At 55.1% G+C, this 20,324-nt stretch overlaps 2 protein-coding genes across 2 annotated transcripts; one reads left to right on the top strand and one right to left on the bottom strand.

Moving 5' to 3' along the window:
- Positions 1-2,628: 2,628 nt before the first annotated feature.
- On the bottom strand, positions 2,629-6,811 carry OTOP2 (otopetrin 2). The gene is made up of 6 exons (XM_072352089.1): positions 6,409-6,811; positions 6,180-6,316; positions 5,869-5,927; positions 5,124-5,257; positions 3,831-4,720; positions 2,629-2,799 (listed from the first exon to the last, which is right to left on the bottom strand). The coding sequence occupies exons 1-6, from the start codon at positions 6,809-6,811 to the stop codon at positions 2,629-2,631; spliced, it is 1,794 nt and encodes a 597-aa protein (XP_072208190.1).
- A 2,763-nt stretch (positions 6,812-9,574) lies between these two features.
- On the top strand, positions 9,575-16,113 carry USH1G (USH1 protein network component sans). The gene is made up of 2 exons (XM_072352051.1): positions 9,575-9,738; positions 14,177-16,113. Exons 1-2 carry the CDS (start codon positions 9,575-9,577, stop codon positions 15,420-15,422), a joined length of 1,410 nt encoding a protein of 469 aa, XP_072208152.1. The 3' UTR covers positions 15,423-16,113.
- Positions 16,114-20,324: the final 4,211 nt, after the last annotated feature.

The following is a 20,324-nucleotide window of genomic DNA, read 5'->3' as shown; positions in this document are numbered from 1 at the left end:
AGCTGGGCAGGTTGTGGGCAGGTTGAGCCCGTGCGGCTCTGTGCTGGTGATGCTCAGCTCTGCATTTTCCTCACGCGTTGTGTGCATCTCCCCTGCAATCCGGGTGCTCCTGGTGGGAGATTGAGCACGGCAGGACCCCTGCAGGCTGCTGCCCCAGCCCTGCCCAGACCCCACTGCACTCCTGCTGCAGGGCTGAGCCCCGCCGTGTGCTGCAGCCCCGTCATCAACCCCTGCCCTGGGGCTTCTGGCCGCATCCACTTGCAGCTCCACACGGACAGCAATGATTAACTTGGATTCCTCCCCTGTCTCTGACACGCCTCAGAGCAAATCACCCCGATAAACGACTTCTTTTTCCCCTAATAAAACAGAACGCACCCTCAAATAACAGATGATTAAGAAGCAGAGGAGGGGATGGAAAGCTGTGGCAGCACTGGGATGATGACTCAGGTTGTATCCCGTGACCTTTCCTGTGACCTTCCCTGCTCTTTTTGGAGCAGAGCTTTTTGATTTCCTGCTCTTTGCTGCCTCTCTCCCTGCACTGACCCCGGGCTGCTGGATTTGTGTTGGTGGGTTCAGCTCCCACCGAACTCACACGACATGAGAACCCCTTTGCAGCCCTTTGCTTTCCTGCAGCTCTTCAGTTTTGCCACTTAAGCAGCTGCCTGGAGGAATGTCCTTCTCCCCTTTTGGGTGCCTCAATCTCCCCACCTCCAGGTATGGAAGAAGGAGCCGACAGCGGTGCTTTCTGCAGGCATCTGTCCCAGGGAAACACATGCAAAGGACACAGCAGCTCTGACACAAAGGAAAGAGCAGCTCTGGACTGATGACATCCCTGCGTTTCCAGGTATTCTATGGCTCTGTGCCTGGGGGCTGCAGTGGGTCTCTCCCTGCACTCATTCAGCCCCAGCAGTTACTGGGCTGCACCAAGGCTGGGGAACCTGTGTTGTGATGGAGGAAACCCACTGTGCCCCCAAGGAGCAGAGCTGTGCTTGTGGGTGGTATTTCCCCTGAGCAGTGTGGGGTAAAGCAGAGTAAGGGTGTGTGTAGGAGCGATGTCAGTGCACCGTGCGTGTCTCACTCCTGCCACAACCCACGGCTCCTGCAGCCAAAATTGAGCGGGCTCTTGTTTTAGTAAAGGTAAGGTTTCTGGGCAGAGATTTTATCCTTACCAGGTCGATGCTGATACAAGAGCCAGCCTGTGGGGCTGGGAGGGGCAGTGGGGCGGCTCCCAGGCCCATGGAGGGAAGGACCCACCTGAAGAGCTGCATCCAGGCGGTCCCTGGGCAGGGAAGTTGGAAAAGCACTCGGCTCAATGCCAGGTATCGCAATCTCTTCTATTTTGTATCTTCTCTGGCAGATGGACACACACAGTGGTAAGAAAAGGCTCAATCTCTGCCATCTCTGGAGCACTCTTTATTTGAACTTGAGCTGTGGGTGTGTTGGGGTGCAGGCGAAGCACAGCTGTGCCCTTTGGGCACACACCTTCGGGCAGTGTGGGCAGCCCTCAGCTCTGCAGTGTGAGCCCATTCCTACCGCCTGCAGCCCTGGGTCGTGGAATGGGGTCTGCCCTGAGGTCCTTTCCATCCCAACCCGTTCTGTGATGCCACAGCCCACAGAGCTGCAGGCACCCAGAGCTGCAGGCTGGGGCTATGTGCGTGCGCCCTTAATCCTCCAAGGCTGGCAGTGCGTTGCAGTCCTACCTTGAGGGTGCAGGAGCTGGAGGGGGAGATTTGGGGTGATTTCTGCACTGTGGGGCACAGAGGGTCCCTCCAGGAGTTGAGCATTACAGTGAAAATCAATAAATAATTTTGTGTACAAAAAGGTTCAGCTATTTAAAAAAAAATCATCTATTAAAAAAGAAGTAAAGAAAAACAGACCTCGTCATCGTGCTCCCTCACCCCTATGATCTCTGTGACTCGTGAGCACTGATTCAGGAAAATCAGGGGGGAAAAGTGCCAGGGCAGCCCCGTGCTCAGCCCTGCCAGCAGCAGTGCAGCCATCAGCAGTGCAGCCAGCAGCATCCCACCCTGCTCTGCAGGGAAGGGCTGTGCTGGGAGGGCTCAGTGTGGGCAATAGGGACGGGTGATGCAGAGGGCGAACAAAGTGTTCCCAGAGCCTTTGGTGGCCGCAGTGATTTGTTCACATCTCTGCAGGGCAGGGGGTGGATTCTGACTGGCAGTTCTGGAGCTGCAGTGATTTCCTTTCCTTTGCTATTCCCCCCTGAGCCGATCCCTCTGTGAGGCAGCGACTGCCCCATGGGGCCAAGCGCTCCTGGGAGAGTAAAGCAGTGCTGTGGGGTGAGCGGGCACTGGGGAGGAAGGTGATTCTCTGTGCATGAGCTGAGGGTAATTACCATCATCCTACTCTGGTTCCTTCATTATTTTTTTCTTTTTTCCTTTCAGGTCTGAGAACTTCAGACACACTCAGGTGCACATCCACACACACGTAGCAAAAATAAAATCTGGAGCTATATTGGGATGATCCTCACTAACAGCTCAGAAATGCCCCGGCACTGTGCGAGGACGTGAGTCGGTGAGGAGCCCGCGGGATGTGGGGCCAGGCTCCCAGCTGAGGGGGATGAAGGTGGGTGGGTTGAGGAGGTTCTCATCTTCCTTGTGCAAGAGTTCATCAGGACATGATGCAGACCTCCAGCAAACTGGCCACTGCGTGCATTCGGTAGAAGATCCCAAAGGGCAGGCAAATGTCCACAATGGCCGGCCACATGGAATCGCCATAGAAGTTCAGTTCTGTGTCATTGTCAAAGTGGGGCCGGGCACCAAATGCTGGCATGATCCAGAGCTGTTTGAGAAATGGGAGAAGACACCGCAGTGAGAAAGGCGTATGGCACAGCACCCACCTGCACTGACGGCTACTGAGAGGTGAGGAGAACATCCTGGGCGTGTGCCAGGAGTGTGGGTTGGCATTGAGATCAGGTATGGTCTGTTGTGCCCGAAGGGGAACTGCCATCTGTGCCTCAGACTGAGTGCCAAAGCCCTCGCTATAGGACGTGGTTGGGCACGCTGTGCCTGCAGGTAGCGGCTTCCTGGGTGGAGCAGGTGTGAGCGGGCTGAGCTGGCAGCAGCTCTGTGTGTGCAAACCAAACCAGGCTCAGCCACTTGCGTATCTGGTTGTGTGGGAGTCATCAGGCTGCTCTTTGTCTGCTGATACGTACAGTTGGTTTGAGGACACGATGCCTGTGACCAGCTGGGCACTCGGAGGCCCTGCAAAGCTGCAGTGTGCAGCCCGGCACCTCTGAAGGTGGCCAGGCTTGGGCTTCCAGGCTGCGGGTACTGAGAAAAGCTGTGCTGCCTTTTCTCTAGAAAACCCACGCTTTACCTCAGGTCATTCTATATAGAAACACAGAATGGTTTGAGTTGGAAGCGACCCTGAGGACTGTTTAGTTTCAGCCCCCAGACTAGAGGCTTTCTTTGGATCCACCCAACATCTTGTCTTTGGGCAAATAAGAGAAGGATATAAAGCATTTTATTGCCTTTAGTCAGCTATTCTACATTTCTACTGGTACTCAGTGAAACTACTGGGAGTGATTCTATTGCACACACCAATGTTACTGCTGATATTCTGTTGGCAAGGGGCAGCCTCTGTCAGCAGAGCCCAAAATACCTAAACTCCAGGGCAGCTGCTCTTTTAGGTGATGAGGGAATTACAGCTGCCTGCTCTCACAGGTACAAATAAGTCTGTTTCTTGTGTAGTGAAAGCGGGGAAAGGATGGCTTTTGTGTGGGCACATCCTTTCCTCCATAGATACTTCTCCTTTGTGCTCGCTTCCCTCCTCCCCCACCCCGAGGAGCTCTTCTCTCTGCATGTACTCACTATGATGTTGCACAGCAGGAGGAACATAGAGATCTCCCTTAAGAACTTCCTCCTCCAGTTTATCTTCTTGGGGGCCGTGAGGGACCGCACGAGGTCAGAAGGATGGGTGCCATCGGAGCCGGGGGTGGTGCTCGGTGCCAACGTGCTGCCGCTGTCGGGAACCCGGAGGGACACCGCGTTTACGTTGACAAAGGTGAGACCATAGAGCTCCTTTTGGTGCGAGCTGTGCTTGTGGTCTTCCTTGGGGGGCTGCCGATGAAGGCCTTCAATGATGAAGATGTTCTGGAAAGTGTGCTGGGCGATCATGAGGAGGGCGTAAGTGAGGTTGAGCGCGCTGATGGCGTCCCTGGGCGTGCTGGCCACGATGGCTACAATGGAGTAGTAAGAAATAGCGTACTGCCCCAGGGCAGCCCCCATCAGCAGCGCCACGTCCAGCGTCCGCGTCGGGTTCTTGTGCCGATCCATGTCTCTCTTGTCAAAGCGGTAGATGACAGAGCCTCCAATGCAGACGAGGGACATCAGGCCCAGACAAACAATGTTGAAGACGTAGTACATGGTGAGGGCTTGGCTCTTCTTGCTGGGCTCAGTGCTGGAATTTACTTGCACCTCATAAACGATGAGGACTCCTAAGCCGCTCACCAGGATGATGAGGCCCAGCACAATGCCCACAAAGAAGGTTCTTCTGAAGAGCTTGAACTTCAGGTGCTGGACATGGTGGGAGTGGTGGTCTATAAAGCGCCCGACGTTCTTCCACATGACGTAAACCATGGCAGAGGCGAACAGGCTGTACTCGATGTTGAAGGGGTACAGCCAGAAGTAGCCGTTCTTGAAGATCTGGCAGATTTGGCTGTTGCAATTGCACGCTTCTGTCGAGCCGCTTCTCATTCCCACTGAAAGAAGGCGAAAGCACAGACACAGCGGTGTTACGGCGGGGAGCCAGCACTTGTTGGCAGCCCCAAAGAACCAAATACTTTGGGTCACAGAAAACAAAGCCAACAAAAGAATGTGACCACTTTGGAAACAAGGACACATCTGCTTCGGCTTTCTGGTATTCATGTTTTTCCAAAGGAGCCAGACGGGCAGCAGGTTAGATCTTTCTTTTCCTCCCTTCTTCATTCCCATTCCACTCGTCCAAACCCTTCCACCTTCCTGACTCTTCCATCTATTCACTGGGAAATGAACATTACCGCTTGGCTGCCAACATAGCGGCTCTAGATGGGCCTTCTGAAAATGGGTAAAACCTGATTTTCAGATCAATCCCTGGACCAGCTGGTTCACAAATGTAGGGATTACCTTTCAGGAGCCACCTGAACAGCTCCTCTGTTGTATTTTTCTTCAGCTTTGAATGCGCTTTGTGAACAGATTCGTCTGTCACCGCTGACATCCACACTGCTAAGTTTGTGGTCAGAGTTAGCATCAAGCCACACCTGCAGAAAGAAGGGGATGATGAGACTAAGGCAATGGCTCTATGCTACATCTCTCCCATCCGCATAGTAGATGTGCAAACAATAAGAGGGGCTGCAGGAACTGCCGGAGGAGGTTTGTGGACGCTTTAATGGTCAGGGCTGCAAACTTTTGTTACGCTGCTCTCACTCTCTTCCTACGTTGTGTCCATCTTTGTGAGAATTAACAAAGCCCAAAATCCTCTTGTTGGTTTTGAAATAACTCAGTACAGGATGGATGAATGGGTTTCAGTTGGTGTCTGGTGTTGCAAAAGTGGACAAGATCTTATTTCTTGTTTAACCTGAGGCTTACCTACTGCAACTTTGTCTTTCCCAGGAAGGAAAAAGTCAGCTATGAAGGATTTTACTCAGCACTAATTATTTATTTCATACTAATCTGTTTGAGCAACGCTCATATCCTTGAACTGGATTCTAGCTCTGCTCAGTCCATCAGTCATAAGCCTCATAACCCAGCAGGTTGAATTTGGGCTAGCATTAGGGCAGATGGGATTATTCCCTTGTGGCCTCTCAGCTGTGTGAATGCAGGAGGTTTGCAGAGACCTCCTTCGTCTGCATCAAAGAGCAGCAGTGCTCACCTGGTAACGTTCAGGTGTACATGGACACAGTCTTTGGCAGAGATCCACAGGAAGTATGTCTGGCAAGGACAAGAGGAGAAACAAGAATGTTTAGTTGCAAGAAAATCATCATTCTGAAGCAGGGATCTCTTACTTTGTGGCTGTTATCCCATAGTCCTGGCCATTTCATATGCTGGCTGTTCTTTCTTTGCTCCTCCTGCCCACTCCCACTGCCTCTGCTCTTCCCATGCCCAAACCCTATTCCCACCTCAGTTGTTGAACTATTCCTTTGGGGTTGGAGCTTCTTCCCCGGGGCAGCTCAGCCATCTCACCTGCACAACCACGAATATCGCTTGCACGATGGGGTACATTATTTTGATTGCAGACAGGCAGCTGTAGAAGCTGGAGTAATATCCTATTTTGAACACATCCATGACGAGGCTGAAAATGGCAAACAGGATCAGGCCTCCTGTTGAAGAACCAGAACCAAACAGAAGATGTTTGCACACACAGGCTAATGCAGTTGGATGAAAGGAAGAAGAGGAACCCCCAAGGTCCTACCTCTCAGCCAGATGGGTCCAGCATGGGAGTCTTTGCAGAGGATGGCATCTGGGCACCGGGAGGTGCTGACGAGGTAGAAGATAATCCATATGATGACTATCAGCATCATGACAGTCAGTAGGAAAAAGACATCGTAATCGTGCACGGCAATTCTCTCAAAAGCCCCACTGCTCACCAGCGTGCAAGCCAGCAGGGCTAAGTGCACGGCCAGCAGGATGGAGAACATGCGGCCACCCTTCTTCCACACTTCCTTGGAGCCTGGAGCAGAGGGCTGGTGGGGCTGCAGGCTGAGGGACCTCGTCTGGCTGGAAGCCAGGCTGGCTTTGTCATCCTTGGATCCACAGCCCATGCTGGAGTTGGACCGTCTGATCTCACTGTCCTTCCGCATGGGCTCTTCAGTCATGGTTCAGCTGGGGGGGAGCGCTGTTGGGAGGAGAGACCATGAGCATGAGGTCACTTCATTTTGAACAGCCCAGGGCTGGACCAGCGTGAGACATGGCATGAGGAGGAGAGAAAGTGTCAGAGGAACGCAAAATCTGAGACAGGAAGAGGAAGAAGAGGGATGAGCTTATATTCATACTGCTTCTTCCCGGTTCCCCTTGCTTAAGATGCTTTTGCATGGGCAGATAACAGGTCTGTTTAACAAAGCAATGCCTAATTTGCCATGCAACGTATATACCGATGTTTATTGATGTAAGATACTGGAAAGGCACTAGGAGTGCACTCCCAAGATCAAATATCCCAGGGCAAATGTCCAACGTGGTTTGACTTCTGCATGCCAACCACTAAATGTTCGGAGAAAAAACGTCATTCTGGCTCAGGAGAAGGCTGAGAAAGGTGAGAAAACCCTGGGAGCCTTCAGAACATCACACTGTGGTTTGCAGCAGTTCCTGCAAGAGTGACGTGAGCCTCCTCTGTGCGCCTCTTGTGCCAGGCCCTGCACCTCGATTCCCTGTGAAAAGCCTGAAATAAAGCAAAGCGACTGCTCAAACTGCTCGTTGCACCAACCTGCTCTGCTGCCTGGAATCCAACCTCTGCTCTCACCGGGCTGCTGGAGAGGTTTCCCCGTTGCTGCAGCTCAATCAGTCAAAGAATTTATACCCGCTGGGATGTCTCCGTGATTTATGCCATGTCTGGTGCTGACAGCAGAGCTTTGTGGACTTCTCAGGGAAACTCACATGATCCATTTTGGGCAATTGCTGGTTTTGGGGAAGTATGAGAGATGAGGAGATAAGAGTTATTTACCTGGGGAGGGCATGAGGTGAGAGCACTGCTGAGCGTGGCACGACCGCTCGGCTGCAGGGTCACAGCTGCCATAGGCAGAGCAAAGCCACCAAACCAAACGAATTGCACCGCAGCATCTCTCATGCCTCGAGAGGAGACACTTTAGGTGATGAACTTTTTGCTGACGGAGTTGGGCTTGGTGTTCTGGTTAACTGAGCACAGCAAACACTGTGCCTCACCCCGTGCCGTTCCCCTCAGCGCGCTCCCAGCCTGCCCTGCACAGGAATGTTTTTAAGGAAAAAGAAGAAATTTGTGTTTGTAGCTTTTCGTTGCCAAGGGCAGCTCAGCTTCGTCCCACGACGCCCATGAGGATGAAGGTTTAGCACAAAAGTGGAGCAGCGTTTGGGGATGGGAATCTTTGCTCCCCTCTGCCGGCGCGCTGCCTTTCAGGGTGGGATCGCCTTTCGCTGCCCGCTGGGAGATTTTCCTCTCCCGTTTCAAGGAGAAACGAGCCCAGCACACAGAGCGACTGGGATGGGAGCAGACTGGGGCGGGCGGGAGCCCGCAGTGGGGCTGTGTGTGACTTTGCTGTTCTATTCCAGCAAGGAGACGAGGAGACGCAGCGCAGAACGGCTTTCTTTCCCCGATCAGAAAACCTCTCCGGGAGATTTCCTTCCCTGGCGCAGCGCACACGGCGGTGCCGCTTCCCTGCTGCCACCCACCGGCTGCCACCGCACCCCGCGGCTGTGCCGACCGGGGCCGTTCTCTCTGGTGCCCAGAGCCACATCCAGCCTGGCCTTCAATGCCTCTGGGGACAGTGCAGCACGCAGGGAGCTGCACCGACAGCAGAAACAGAGTTAGGAGCATCTCCTGCCTTGGGCAACAGTCTCGGTCTCCCGTGGGAGCCACCACAGAGCACAGTAATAACAAGTGTAGCAAGTAATAGTGCAGGAATCATTAAATAACCTCAGTAATGAATTGCAGGCATTACTAGGCTGCTTTTCACCTGAAGGATCCCGGCAGCAAATACCTCTATGTGCGGCGCATCCATGACGGATGGTTGTGCAGCAGAGGACCTGGGGGTGGGACTCGGTGCCATCACCCCATGCTTAATCACTGCACCCGGTGCTGCTCTGGGTTGCCCTCCCTTTCTCACCCTGCTCCCAGCCCATCCTGTGCCACCCCTGCAGCCAGGCACGAGGCTGGCACAGAACCCCGCTGCCACAGGGCACCGCTGGGGCTCAGCATGGAGAGCAGCAGGAAATTCCTCCTCCCTGATGGCATGGCCCAGGGGTTAGGATTCACTGGTGATACAACACGCTGCCACAGCCACGTGCCTTGGGCAACATCCGGGCTCATCTTGGCACCTCCCAACAGCAGAGGGTGCCCCTGAGGATCCTGTGAGAGCAGATTCCCTGGTTCTGAGCAGCTCCCTGCAGAAATTTGGTGATACTCAGACACAAGCAGGGGTGGCTTTGGGGTCCCTCCATGTCCCCGCTGTGGTGGGGCTAAGCTCCCACTGCTGCTTCATCAGCCCTTGCTGACCGTGTTGAGACAGGTGTGTGGAGCACCAGGCAAGACTCAGCCCGTAATACCTTCTGCCTGCTCTGTTTAGAGACATTCAGACCTGGCAAGCTGTCTCAGGGTGACCCTGCATCCACAGCACTTGGCTGAGCCTGGTGCAGCAATGCTGCTTAATTGAAGCTTCTACTGCGCCGCGGAGCCAGCGGAGGTGCCAGGGGATGTTTAGGACCCAGGGGAAGCCCTGGAGAGCGTGTCTGGGTTGGAAGGAGTCCCTGCCTCCCTGCCTGCGCTTCTCAGGTGTCCTGCTAAGGGCAGAGCTGCACGAGGTGACGGGGCCCTCCTGGCAGCTCCCCTTCCCCATGCCTGCTCCCTGAGCCCCCTGTGCACCCATGTGCTCCCCCGAGGACCGCTGCACACCATGAATGACCAGTACCACCGAGCGGCCCGGGACGGCTACCTGGACCTGCTGAAGGAAGCCACCAAGAAGGACCTGAACTCGCCGGACGAGGATGGCATGACCCCCACCCTGTGGGCTGCCTACCATGGCAACCTGGACGCCCTGCGCCTCATCGTCAGCAGAGGGTGAGTGCCGGGGAGTGCGCGGTTCCCTGCGCAGGGTAGTGCAGACCACGGCTTTCCCCTTCCTTGTGCAGCTGTCCTACAAAGCGATGGCTGCTGTCCGTACCGCCTTCACTCCTATCCCCTACTTGTTATTTTTCTCTCCTTGTTGTTCTTCTCCTAAGCCCTCTCTGGGTCTTCCCAGCTTCTCTGACCCCATAACCAACCCTTTGCTCTGTAGCTCCCATGTAGGGCTGTGTCTCCCTGTGGGAGCCCTGAGTCAGGTCCTGTAAGGACAGGCAGAGCCGAAACATTGGCACACTGGGTCACTGCCACAAAACCAGCCCCCCTGAATGAGGGAACAGAGACAACGAGTACTCCTGTCCCACAAAATGCTTGCATGGAGGAGGGATGCACGCTGTGCCAGCTGGCAGTGGGTGATACTTGCTTGTCCTACCCAAAGCGAGATCAGGATGTGTCCCACCAGCAGCCTGGTTTGCATCTGGAGCTCAGGAAACCGAGGAGCAGATTAACTGGGGGCAGATTTAAGCCCTGCAGGGGCTGCCAGATCTGAGGGTTGTTGGCGTGGATGCACAGAGGGAGGGAAATGGTACCAGGACGGCTTTGTGCTCTGGTGTAGGGGTGAAGCTTTGCGAGGTCTGTGCTACAGCAAGGTGTGCTGCACCTGATTCCTTCCTATTCTCCTCTGTTCTCCCTCACCTCCTCCAGGAGCACGTCAGCATTCATTCTGTACAGCTTTGCTGAACATCTCATCTAAAGGCATCTGTAAGCTCCCAGGATGACAGTTCCCTGCCTGCGCCCACCCTGGGCTGTGTTTGCTCTCTTGTATGTGATCTGCTGCATCTCTGCTGTGCCTGTTTTGGGCTCTGTATCTCCAGATGCTTTGGTTCACTTTGGCCCAAGGGCTGTGTTTACAGGCAGAGCTCTGTCACACATTACATGCTAAAGGGGGTTGGGTCCAAAGCCTGCCCGGTGCTGACCCACACATCTGTGCCTTCCACCAAGCTCAAGGGTTACAATTCTGCATGGGAGCCTCTTTTATAAATTCACATTAGATTAAATCCTGCTGGATCTGTCTGAGCGCTGCTCGGCTGCTGATTAATTAATGGCCTAATATACATTTGCTGCTGACAGGGAAAATAGCACGGCAGAGGAACGGTGCCCTTTAGGTGAAGGATGGCAGGGCAAAGCAGGCGTCCTTCTCTGCACACCCAGCACCACGCAGACAGCAGCAAAACCTCCTCATCCCTCCATCCCGTGTTGAGAAATGGAAAAACTCCCAGACAGGAGTGCTGGGGAGGGGAAACGGTGCAGAGCAAGGGAAGATTTGGGATCCTGGGGGCACCTGAGAGAGCCCAGTGCCCCAAAGCAGTGTTGGGCAGTGGAGAGATGCTGCAGTGGACTGTTGCCTCAGTGCCACTGCTGGAGGGGATGGGCAGAGAGGACAGCAGTGCTCATCCTTCTTGTTAGAGACACAAAAAGCCTTTTTGTTCCTCCTGGCTGGGCTCTGGCATAGGAAAAAAACCTTCAATTAACACAATGGATGGGAAAAGAGGCTGGCTGGCATTTAGTGCTGCAGATTTTCAGACATGGCCATTCTTCAGCACGGTCTGTTATGCATTGCTGTGCCAGTGATGGGCGTCAGTTCAGCTCCAGATCTCCAGGGGCTGAGGCGCTCTGCTGGGAGAACCTCCTTGCCCTGGGGGAGCCCACAGGGCTGCAGGGTACATCTTTCTGCTGCACAGACCCACAGGCAGTGCTGTGCATCGTGGCTCAGGGGTCAGCACAGGGGTGGGATGGAGTGCGACCAGCGCCGCAGACAGCCCTGAGCTGAGCCTCACGTGGAGCATCTGGTGCTGGGTTGTGTGGAACCTGAACCCATTGGACAAAAGCTGAATCCCTGACTCAGCAAATATTGCAGTGCAGCACCTCGGGCTCCGTGCTGGGTCCCAAGCTCATTTTTCTGCTTGTTTCTAAGCTTTGCTTACATCATCGCCCTGAAGCCGGTTGGCTTTTCCTCAAGCCGTGAATGATGTTCTGCATGCTGCCATCTGCTTTGCAGAACCCAGGGTTGCTCTGCATCCCAGTCAGAGGCTCCACTCCTCCCACACCTGAGTGTGCCATGAGCCAGCCCCTTGCTATGGAGGAACTCTGCACATGTGGCCAGGGGAGGACGTGTGTAAGTGCCAGCAGGTCCCAGGCTAATTGGGGTCCCAGGGGAGAAGGGGAAGGGGAAAACCAGCAGGAAGGGAGTGAGCGTGCGTGTCACGGAGAGAACGCGGTGACTCAGGAGATGCACACATCCACCCAGGGAGCTCAATTAACAGCATTTTTAACAGCGATCATTATGGGAGTTGACTCAGCACTCAAAACCACTTTGAAGCTGAGAAACTCCGTGTTTCACACCTGTTATTAAAATGTGTTCCCACTTAGTGGACCTGCAGTCAGCATCTGCCGATGCGCAGTGCCCTGGAGGGGAAGTTTTGGACAGACGGGCACCCACCAGGGGGAGGGCTGGTTATTATCCAGATCAAACACGTCTACTTTGCGAGTCAGCATTGCTCCTTCCTCGTTTTTAATGCCTCTGGCAGACGTTAATGGGACAAAGCACCTGGGGATCTAATTCTGCGTTATAAGTTTTGCTTCTAGCCAGTGGAAATGTGCAGAGAAAGCTGGGTTTGGTGATCTTTCCCCTCATTTATTCTCGGAGTCAATGAAAGGATGAGCAAAGTGAACCTTCAGGTGTGAATCCCCCGGGACCTTTCTGGCTTTGCTCTTTGCCACCCAAACCGGGTGGATGTGAGGTACGTTATGGCGACACCTCCATGCAGCTGGCAAGGCTGATCCATCTGAGCCCACTGCCAAGTGCCCGTCCGAATCTCAGATCCGCATACATGTGCGGCCGCTCTCGTGCCCTTGGACCCCACCACCAGCCCCAGCAGTTCCAGTTTCGCTGGCTCTTTAATCCAGCTGCATCAATAATTCACTCCTCTCTTGCAAATCATCAAATATTTATCCTGCCCATGAATTTCCCAGCCTGGACATGTCACTACAGGGGTGGGAGGGAGGGCTGGGGAGTTGCTGCTCCTGGGAGCTCGGCGTTGCTGCAGGACCTCTCCTGGTGCCTTGATGGGCTCCCTCAGCCCCGCAGACTCCCTGTCCTCCTCCTCTCAGCCCCCTCATCTTTGCAGCCTTTCTCTGCTTCTATGAGAGATGTCGAAAGCTCTGAATACATAAATCCTGTAGGGTTTGTGGGGCTCAGTTCCCTTACACGGTCCTGAGCCTTTGGGCTGCTGCTTAATGGGAGCCTCATGGTGAAGGGACAGCGCCAGGTTCCCACTGAGCCCATAGGGAAGGGCAGAGGGGAACGGGGCAGGAGCTGCCCGGAGCCATGCAGCCTTCACAGAAAGCTCTTCCTTATCCATGCTCTTAAGGAGAGTGCTCTGTTGACAGATACTGCTGGCTGCATATCATTAGCACACACGCTCGAGTGAAAGCTGGTGCCAGCAGGGGTGTGAGCCATCTCTTGTTTCAGCAGATCATAGATACAGGGGAACGGCAGAACCATGAAAGTCTCCCAAGTCCCGTGTTCGTGTCTGTCCCGTCAGGGGAGGCAGGAGGTGTGGGCAGGTTGTGCCCCAGCAGTGCGGCTGGGACAGGGCACGATGTGAGAAGAGACGTTAATGGCGTTAATCACACGTCCAACTCTTGAGGAGTGCAGAAACCTTATCTGCACTTTCTCTGAAACTGGATTCTTAGGATGTGCTCATACCAACGTGCAATCGAAACCACGCGTGGTACGGCAACCCCCCCAGAACCCCAACCCCAAGGCAGAGCCACAGCCTTGCCCTCGTTCCCTCCTGAAGTCGTGCCCTGCTGCTCTGGGTTCCCCCTGCACGGATGGCAGGGAGGTGCAGCACGGTGTTCAGAGCCTGTGCTGAGGATGGGGCGGCCCTTTTGTGGTGGCGTTCCTGTCATGGTGGGATGTCATGGAGTCCCACTGGGGTTGTGGTGTATGAAGGGGCACTTTGGGATGTCCCTCTGTGGAATCTGATTGAAGACTTGAAGGTGGCATCTGCATAACGCCCAGTGGTATGTCTGAGGTTGGAAACTCTGAGGCCTGAGCTGGAATCAGCCTGGGCTGATCAGAACCTGGCCTGTCTTCCCCCAAAAATTGGTTTGATGCAGAAACACGAATCTCCTGAGCTCTAAGTTCAAGTCATAGGAATTGCTGACGCTCTGTCTGTCAGGCACATGATTCCATGGCATTACACACTCCATCAAAAGACTCAAAACTAGGCTGTGGGAGATGAGAAAAAGATCCACTGTGCAGGTGCTGCTTCACCCTGCACGCCTTCAACAGCTCATTCTTTAGGACATCTCCCAGCAGAGCCTGCCAGTCGGGGCAGTGTGCTAATGACTTCTTTTCCTTGCTCTCCAGGGGGGATCCAGACAAATGCGACATCTGGGGGAACACACCTCTTCACCTGGCAGCAGCCAATGGCCACCTGAACTGCCTTTCCTTCCTCATCTCTTTTGGGGCCAACATCTGGTGCCTGGACAACGACTACCACACCCCGCTGGACATGGCAGCCATGAAGGGGCACATGGAGTGCGTGCGCTACCTGGACTCCATTGCTGCGAAGCAGAGCAGCCTCAACCCCAAGCTGGTGAGCAAGCTGAAGGACAAGGCGTTCCGGGACGCCGAGCGGAGGATCAAGGACTGTGTGAAGCTGCAGAAGAAGCACCATGAAAGGATGGAGAAAAGGTACAGAAAGGAAATGTTGGATAATTCAGACACCATGAGCTTCTCCAGCTATTCAAGTAGCACCTTAAGCAAGAAGTTCCAACACATGTCCATGGTGACCTCTCTGCCATACTCTCAAGCCACCATCCATGGCACAGCCAAGGGAAAGACGAAAATACAGAAGAAGCTGGAGAAGAAAAAGCAGGTGGATGGGACGTTCAAAATCTACGAGGATGGGAGGAAAAGCGTGCGCTCTCTGTCCGGCCTGCAGCTGGGGAACGACGTCATGTTTGTGAAGCAGGGCACGTACGCCAGCCCCAAGGAGTGGACGCGGCGGAACATCCGGGACATGTTCCTCAGCGACGAGGACACCGTCTCCCGTGCCATAAGCGACCCGGGCCTGCACATGGACTCGGCCCACTCGGAAGTCAGCACCGACTCCGGCCACGAGTCCTTGTTCAACCGCCCCGGGCTGGGCACCATGGTGTTCCGGCGCAACTACGTCAGCAGCGGGCTCTTCGGGATCGGCCGCGAGGACGCCGGCGTGCCGGGGGAAGGCAACGCGGATGGGCTGGGTGTCAAACTGCGCAGCCGCCTGCAGCGCTCGCCAAGTCTCAACGACAGCATTGGCAGTGCCAACAGCCTGCAGGAGAGGAACGCGGAGGAGCTGCCCTGGGACGAGGTGGAGCTGGGCCTCGACGATGATGATGAACCAGACACCAGCCCCCTGGAGACCTTCCTGGCTTCCCTGCACATGTTTGAGTTCATCTCTATCTTGAAGAAGGAAAAGATCGACTTGGAGGCCCTCATGCTATGTTCAGACAATGACCTGAAGAGCATCAACATCCCGTTGGGCCCCAGGAAAAAGATCGTGGATGCCATCCAGAGGAGACGGCAGACTCTGGAGAGGCCAGATGTTATTGTAGACACTGAACTGTAAGTAGGAGATGGGGCCACTGAGCAATTAAACCTTTCAGCGGGTGGAGATTTGGATAATGTAAGGTCTGCTTTTCAACTCACCTGGAAAAGTAGGAGTCCAGGTAACCTCAGTGCTTCTGTGTGTGGGCAAATTCCTGCTTGCGTGGAAATGATGAGAGTTCAGAGAGGTGGCAATAGCATTAGTTCATTACTCAACAGCCCTTGTGGCTGGGCAGGATGTGAAGTCCTTGCTTTGTTTCATAACCTTTATGAATGCAAACTGCTCTGTGGTCTGATTCTTCTGAGTCCCCTAGCAAGGATTTCCAGCCACACTCACGCTTGCCTTGACTCTTCACCTTGTGAAAGAAGTAATGATGGTTCCCAGTGGGAGCAGGCTGAGCGCGCTGCCCAAGTGCCATTGGCAATCCTTCCCCAGGAGCTTCAGATCTTCAGAGATCTTTGGAGATTGCATTATCTGGGTTGGAGCTGTTACTTTATGGCCTTTCCAGAGTTTGTTTGGCTTGGTTTGAAGGCCTGCATGCTTGCCATTGAGGTGAACTGAAGTTATTAGCATGGGTGTCCCCGCTGTCACGTCTGCTGACATCCCAGCCACTGTGCTCCTTCTGCTTCCCATCCTTCACAAATCTGTGTGTTTCATGCTTGTTTTCTCAGCTTCTAGCACAGCTCAGTCTTGGACCTCCAGGGTGCTGACAGGCTTTTCTCTTTCCTTTTGCAGATAGCAGCAGCAGCATTTTACTTTTTTTTTTTTTTTATTACTATTATTATTATTTTTAATGAAATCAACCCAATTCTAAGTTGCCATTAATCACAAGCCAGAGACTCTTCCTGGGGCAGCTGAAAGCTGCAGCCGTCCCCGTCCATCCCTGTGCCCTGCCCTCCTGCTCCCTCATTCTGCTCCGTCCGATGCTCCCAGCGGCACCCGATGGAGGACGGCTGGGATGGGACCGGGCAGCTGCCACCCCCCCTGCTCACCAGAGGAACGCATGTGGGCCTGAGAGCACACGAAGCCATGAAAGGAAGGAGCAGTGTGATGGTACTTTCAAAGGGACCCAAAATAAACGATCACATCTGCTCTTTCTGGAGGAAGTGGTTGATTTGGGGCACTGGGTAGAGGAGCAGGGAGCTGTGGGGCTCTGTCTCCTTGTCCTCGGTTACTTCAGTCCATTGTTTGATGCCGTGGTTTGGAAGGGAGTTCTGGTTACGCTGGTTTGGGGCTGTTCAGCTGGAGACTTTCCAGCCCTGCTTTCTGCCAGTGGAGCTCAGCCTGTCCGTGAGGATGATCTGTGCTGTGGGAAGTGTGATGATCTGAAACGAAGATGCTGTTTTGTCGGGTTGTTGCCTTCTGCTGACACTGCCTTACCGCACACCGGTCGGATGGCTGTCCCACGCGGGCAGCGTGTCCGTCCTGTCCTTGCAGGACAGGATCTGAGCCTGGAATTTCATCCAGAACTTCCCAGGACTGGGGGCAGGACCTGCGGGCACCACGGCTGTGTGCAGCAGGTCCGTGTCCGAGCGCCCCGACCCATCGGCGCTCAGCTCCCGGTGTCACAGCTCCCTCTGCTGGGTCCGGCCGCGCTGCGGGGACGCGGAGTGGCTGCTGGGTCGGGCTGTAGGAACACAACGATTCGCCCTCCCGACTTGCTTCTCCTCCGGAGAGCAGCTGTGAAGGCTGAGCTGAAGAGCGATGTGCCGCGGGACAGACAGGTCCCAGGAAGCCCCCATGTTTGCCGTGCCCAGAGACCAGCGTGGTCACCTCCACAACTGCAGGTGAACCAAACCCCAGAAGCGACACGGACGCTCTCTGAGCTCTGCTGTGCTGTTTGGCTCCTCAGTTTCCCACCGTGCCGTTTCCCACAGCGCTGCAGGGCGGGATGCTCCGTGTCCCCATATCGGCTGGTGTCCCCGGTCCTGTGGCAGGTGGCTCACCCTGGGTTGCTGCATCCCACAGGGCTGGGGATGGAGCTGAACTTTGCTCATCCCTGGGATGTGGGGATGTGACTGTCCCCCGTCCCCTAGCAGGTAAATCTCACCGCTATTAATTGCATCTCCTCTGCGACCAAGATCAACAAGCTCCTTTTAGAGTGGGTGCTTGTGAAAGCAGGGTGGAGGCCAGGGCTGGCACACCCTGGAGAACACCCTTTTATAACCTCCCAAAACAGAAACCCAGGCAGCAGGCTGGTTGTCCTGGCCCCAGGCTGCCCGCAAGCAAACACCAGCCACAGCAGCTGGGGTGACCAGACCCAGCAGGGAACCGTGAATCCACATCCCTTTATGCCCTAAGCCCTAAACAGCAGACTTCCCTGTGATGTTCTCTGTGCTAAATCTGCAAAAACAAGCCTCTGTTTGGGCATGTGTTTCTCTACCCCGATGGTGCAGAAGATGCTGCATCCCTAACTGCTGGGTACTACAGTGGAAGCCAGGAGAGGCTGTGGGACACCAAGTGGGTCCCATAGCTGATACCAAGTAGGTCCCATAGCTGATACCAAGTGGGTCCCATAGCTGGAGGTGACCCCTGGGGGCAGGGCAGCAGCAGCACTCAGTCCCCAGCCCTGTGTCATGCTGTGCACTGGGAGCCGGTGACCGATGGCAGAGCCAGGCAGAGGGCGGCGCTGGGGTCAGCGACCTGCCAGGACAGCGTGCACCATTGCACACCATTTGCTTAACAATTTCCTGCCTGTCCTGCTGGGAATTCACTTCCTGGCCAGACAGCTGAGTAACATGATGTACAGATGGGAAGGGACGGCCGGGATGGAGGCAGCGCCATGGAGGGTCAACACAGAGCACCCTCTGCACGTGGCTTTGTTCCCATCAGATCACAGGGCTGGATGTGGCCCCAAATGCTACCCCTCTTGCTGGGGTTGGGTTTGGCCCTGCAGGTGCTGGGGTTGCACCTGTAAGCATGAACACAATGATTATTTTCTAGGTCTGCTTCACACCATTTGTAAATGCTAACGTGGGTTCTCCCTCTGAGTGAGCTCCCCAGCTGTGCTGCTCCCAGCCTGGGGGACAGCATGGAGCTTCCTGGGGAAGTGGGGGCACAGCTTTGGTGCAGAGCAGTGTCTGCATCCCAGCACCTCTCCTCATGGCCAGTGCAGGGCTGAGAGCACTGGTTGTGTGTGGCTGCAGCCTGAACTTGCTGCCTTGCAGTGGTCCTACTCTCAGTCCCCAACATTGGCACCAGGTGCTCAGGCAGCCCCACAGCCTTATTGCAGCCCACGGCACGGAGGCTGGTCCTCCAGAACCCACCTCCCCACAGCAGGGTCTCCAAGCACAAAGAATCTTTACAGATCTGGAGGAAGAGCCGCAGCAAAAACACCCAGATGGGGACACGCATGAGGCAACCGCTCACTGAGCCGCTACGTCCAGCCCCATCCCAGCTCAATAACAGAGCTAACGAGAGCCGCTGTCAACAAGTGCATAGCTCCCAACCTGAGCAGGGAAGGGCGAATGAAAGCGCCATGCTCGAGGGACAGAGGAGGAGAAACCTGTTTCACTGACCTTGCTCCATCCCTGGCGTCCTGGCACTGCTGCGTGTCGAGGTGCGGGGCTGCGGGCGCGGGCAGCTCCAGTGCCCTTAGGGGTGGCACTGGGAGCAGCGGGGCTGCATGGCCAGTGGTTGGGGATTTGAGGATGTGGAGACACGAGGCCAGAGGGCGAGACCCTGATGGGCCAATGCTGCACCTCGGCCGTGCCTTCGCCTGCCTGGGAGCCTCGCTCCACCCCTCAGCTGCTAATAAAGCCTCCGCCGTGCCGGTCCCTCCTTTGGCACTGACTCACCGGTTGACCCAGCCCAATCCCTTACCTGCCCTGCACCTCCATTTTCTGACCTACAAACCAGGGCTGATCCCCACCATTCTTACATAAGGGATCAGGGCACAAACCGTGCAGTGCTTTGCATCCCACGAGGGACGATCAGAAGGCGCGGGGAACATCAGTGGGTGCCCAGCTGTAATGCCCTGAGCTCAGCCACGCTTGCTAACACATGCATGGACCCTGAGTGTTTGCTCCATGCATCCTGCACAGCCCCCGAGCATGCTGTGAGCTGGCTGCCCACTGCACCTCTGGGAAAAGACCTCCACAGGGGTTTTCCATGTAGTTCATGGCTGGGAAGGGGAAGCAAGGGGATGTGTGCTGTTCTTGGCACTGTGTCCTACCCAGTGCAGAATGTCTTTGCCCTGCTGCCCCAGCACCCCATAACCCATCTGTGTGGGTCTGGAAAGCAGGAAGGGGCCCAGGGTTTCCGTGCCTGAGGAAAATGCCAGCTTGTTGTCCTCATACCAAAGTTTCTTAAATTAAAAATAGAAAAGACATTAAATACTGAATTAAGACATCCTTTCTTTCTCTTTTGTGCTTTCAGAAGACACCAGGGCTGGATGCTGTGTGTGTTCCCTGAGGGGGAGGACGCCTTTCTCCTGTCCCAGTGGGGATTAAGTGTCCCATGTGCACCCCTTGGGCCTGGAGGATCCTCGGGGTGTAGGACTGTGAGTGCTGGGCCTTGGGAGCTGCTGTGCTGCAGGCAGGAGGCAGGAGCTGGCCGGGTGCCCTCTGATGTAAGAGGTTACACAGTGTAGGCAGGATACCGGCCGCAGCGCCGCCGTGCTTGTGACCACAGCTGTGCTCCTGCTCTGGGGCAGAGCCTGCGAGGGCTGAGCTGCCCCTGGGGCTCGGTCACACCCAGAGCCAGGATAGATGGATGGGGAGAGCAAAGAGTGGCATTGGTGGGAGATGTGGCAATGTCCATGTTCCCTAGAGCCACTCCTGGGGGCTGGAGGCTCAGCTTTGAGCAAGGGGATGAGTGATGGCACAGAAGCGTGAGCACAATGCTGGGATGTGGCCCTGAGCCCCGCTCACAGTTCCAGGAAGGCATCCACACCTTGGCCAGCGGTCATCACCTCCCGGCATG

This window comes from Excalfactoria chinensis, chromosome 17 (genome assembly GCF_039878825.1).
Source record: "Excalfactoria chinensis isolate bCotChi1 chromosome 17, bCotChi1.hap2, whole genome shotgun sequence".
NCBI classification, from domain to species: Eukaryota; Metazoa; Chordata; class Aves; order Galliformes; family Phasianidae; genus Excalfactoria; species Excalfactoria chinensis.
The sequence above is the reverse complement of the archived record's forward strand: the minus strand, read 5'-3'. Positions and strand labels throughout refer to the sequence as shown.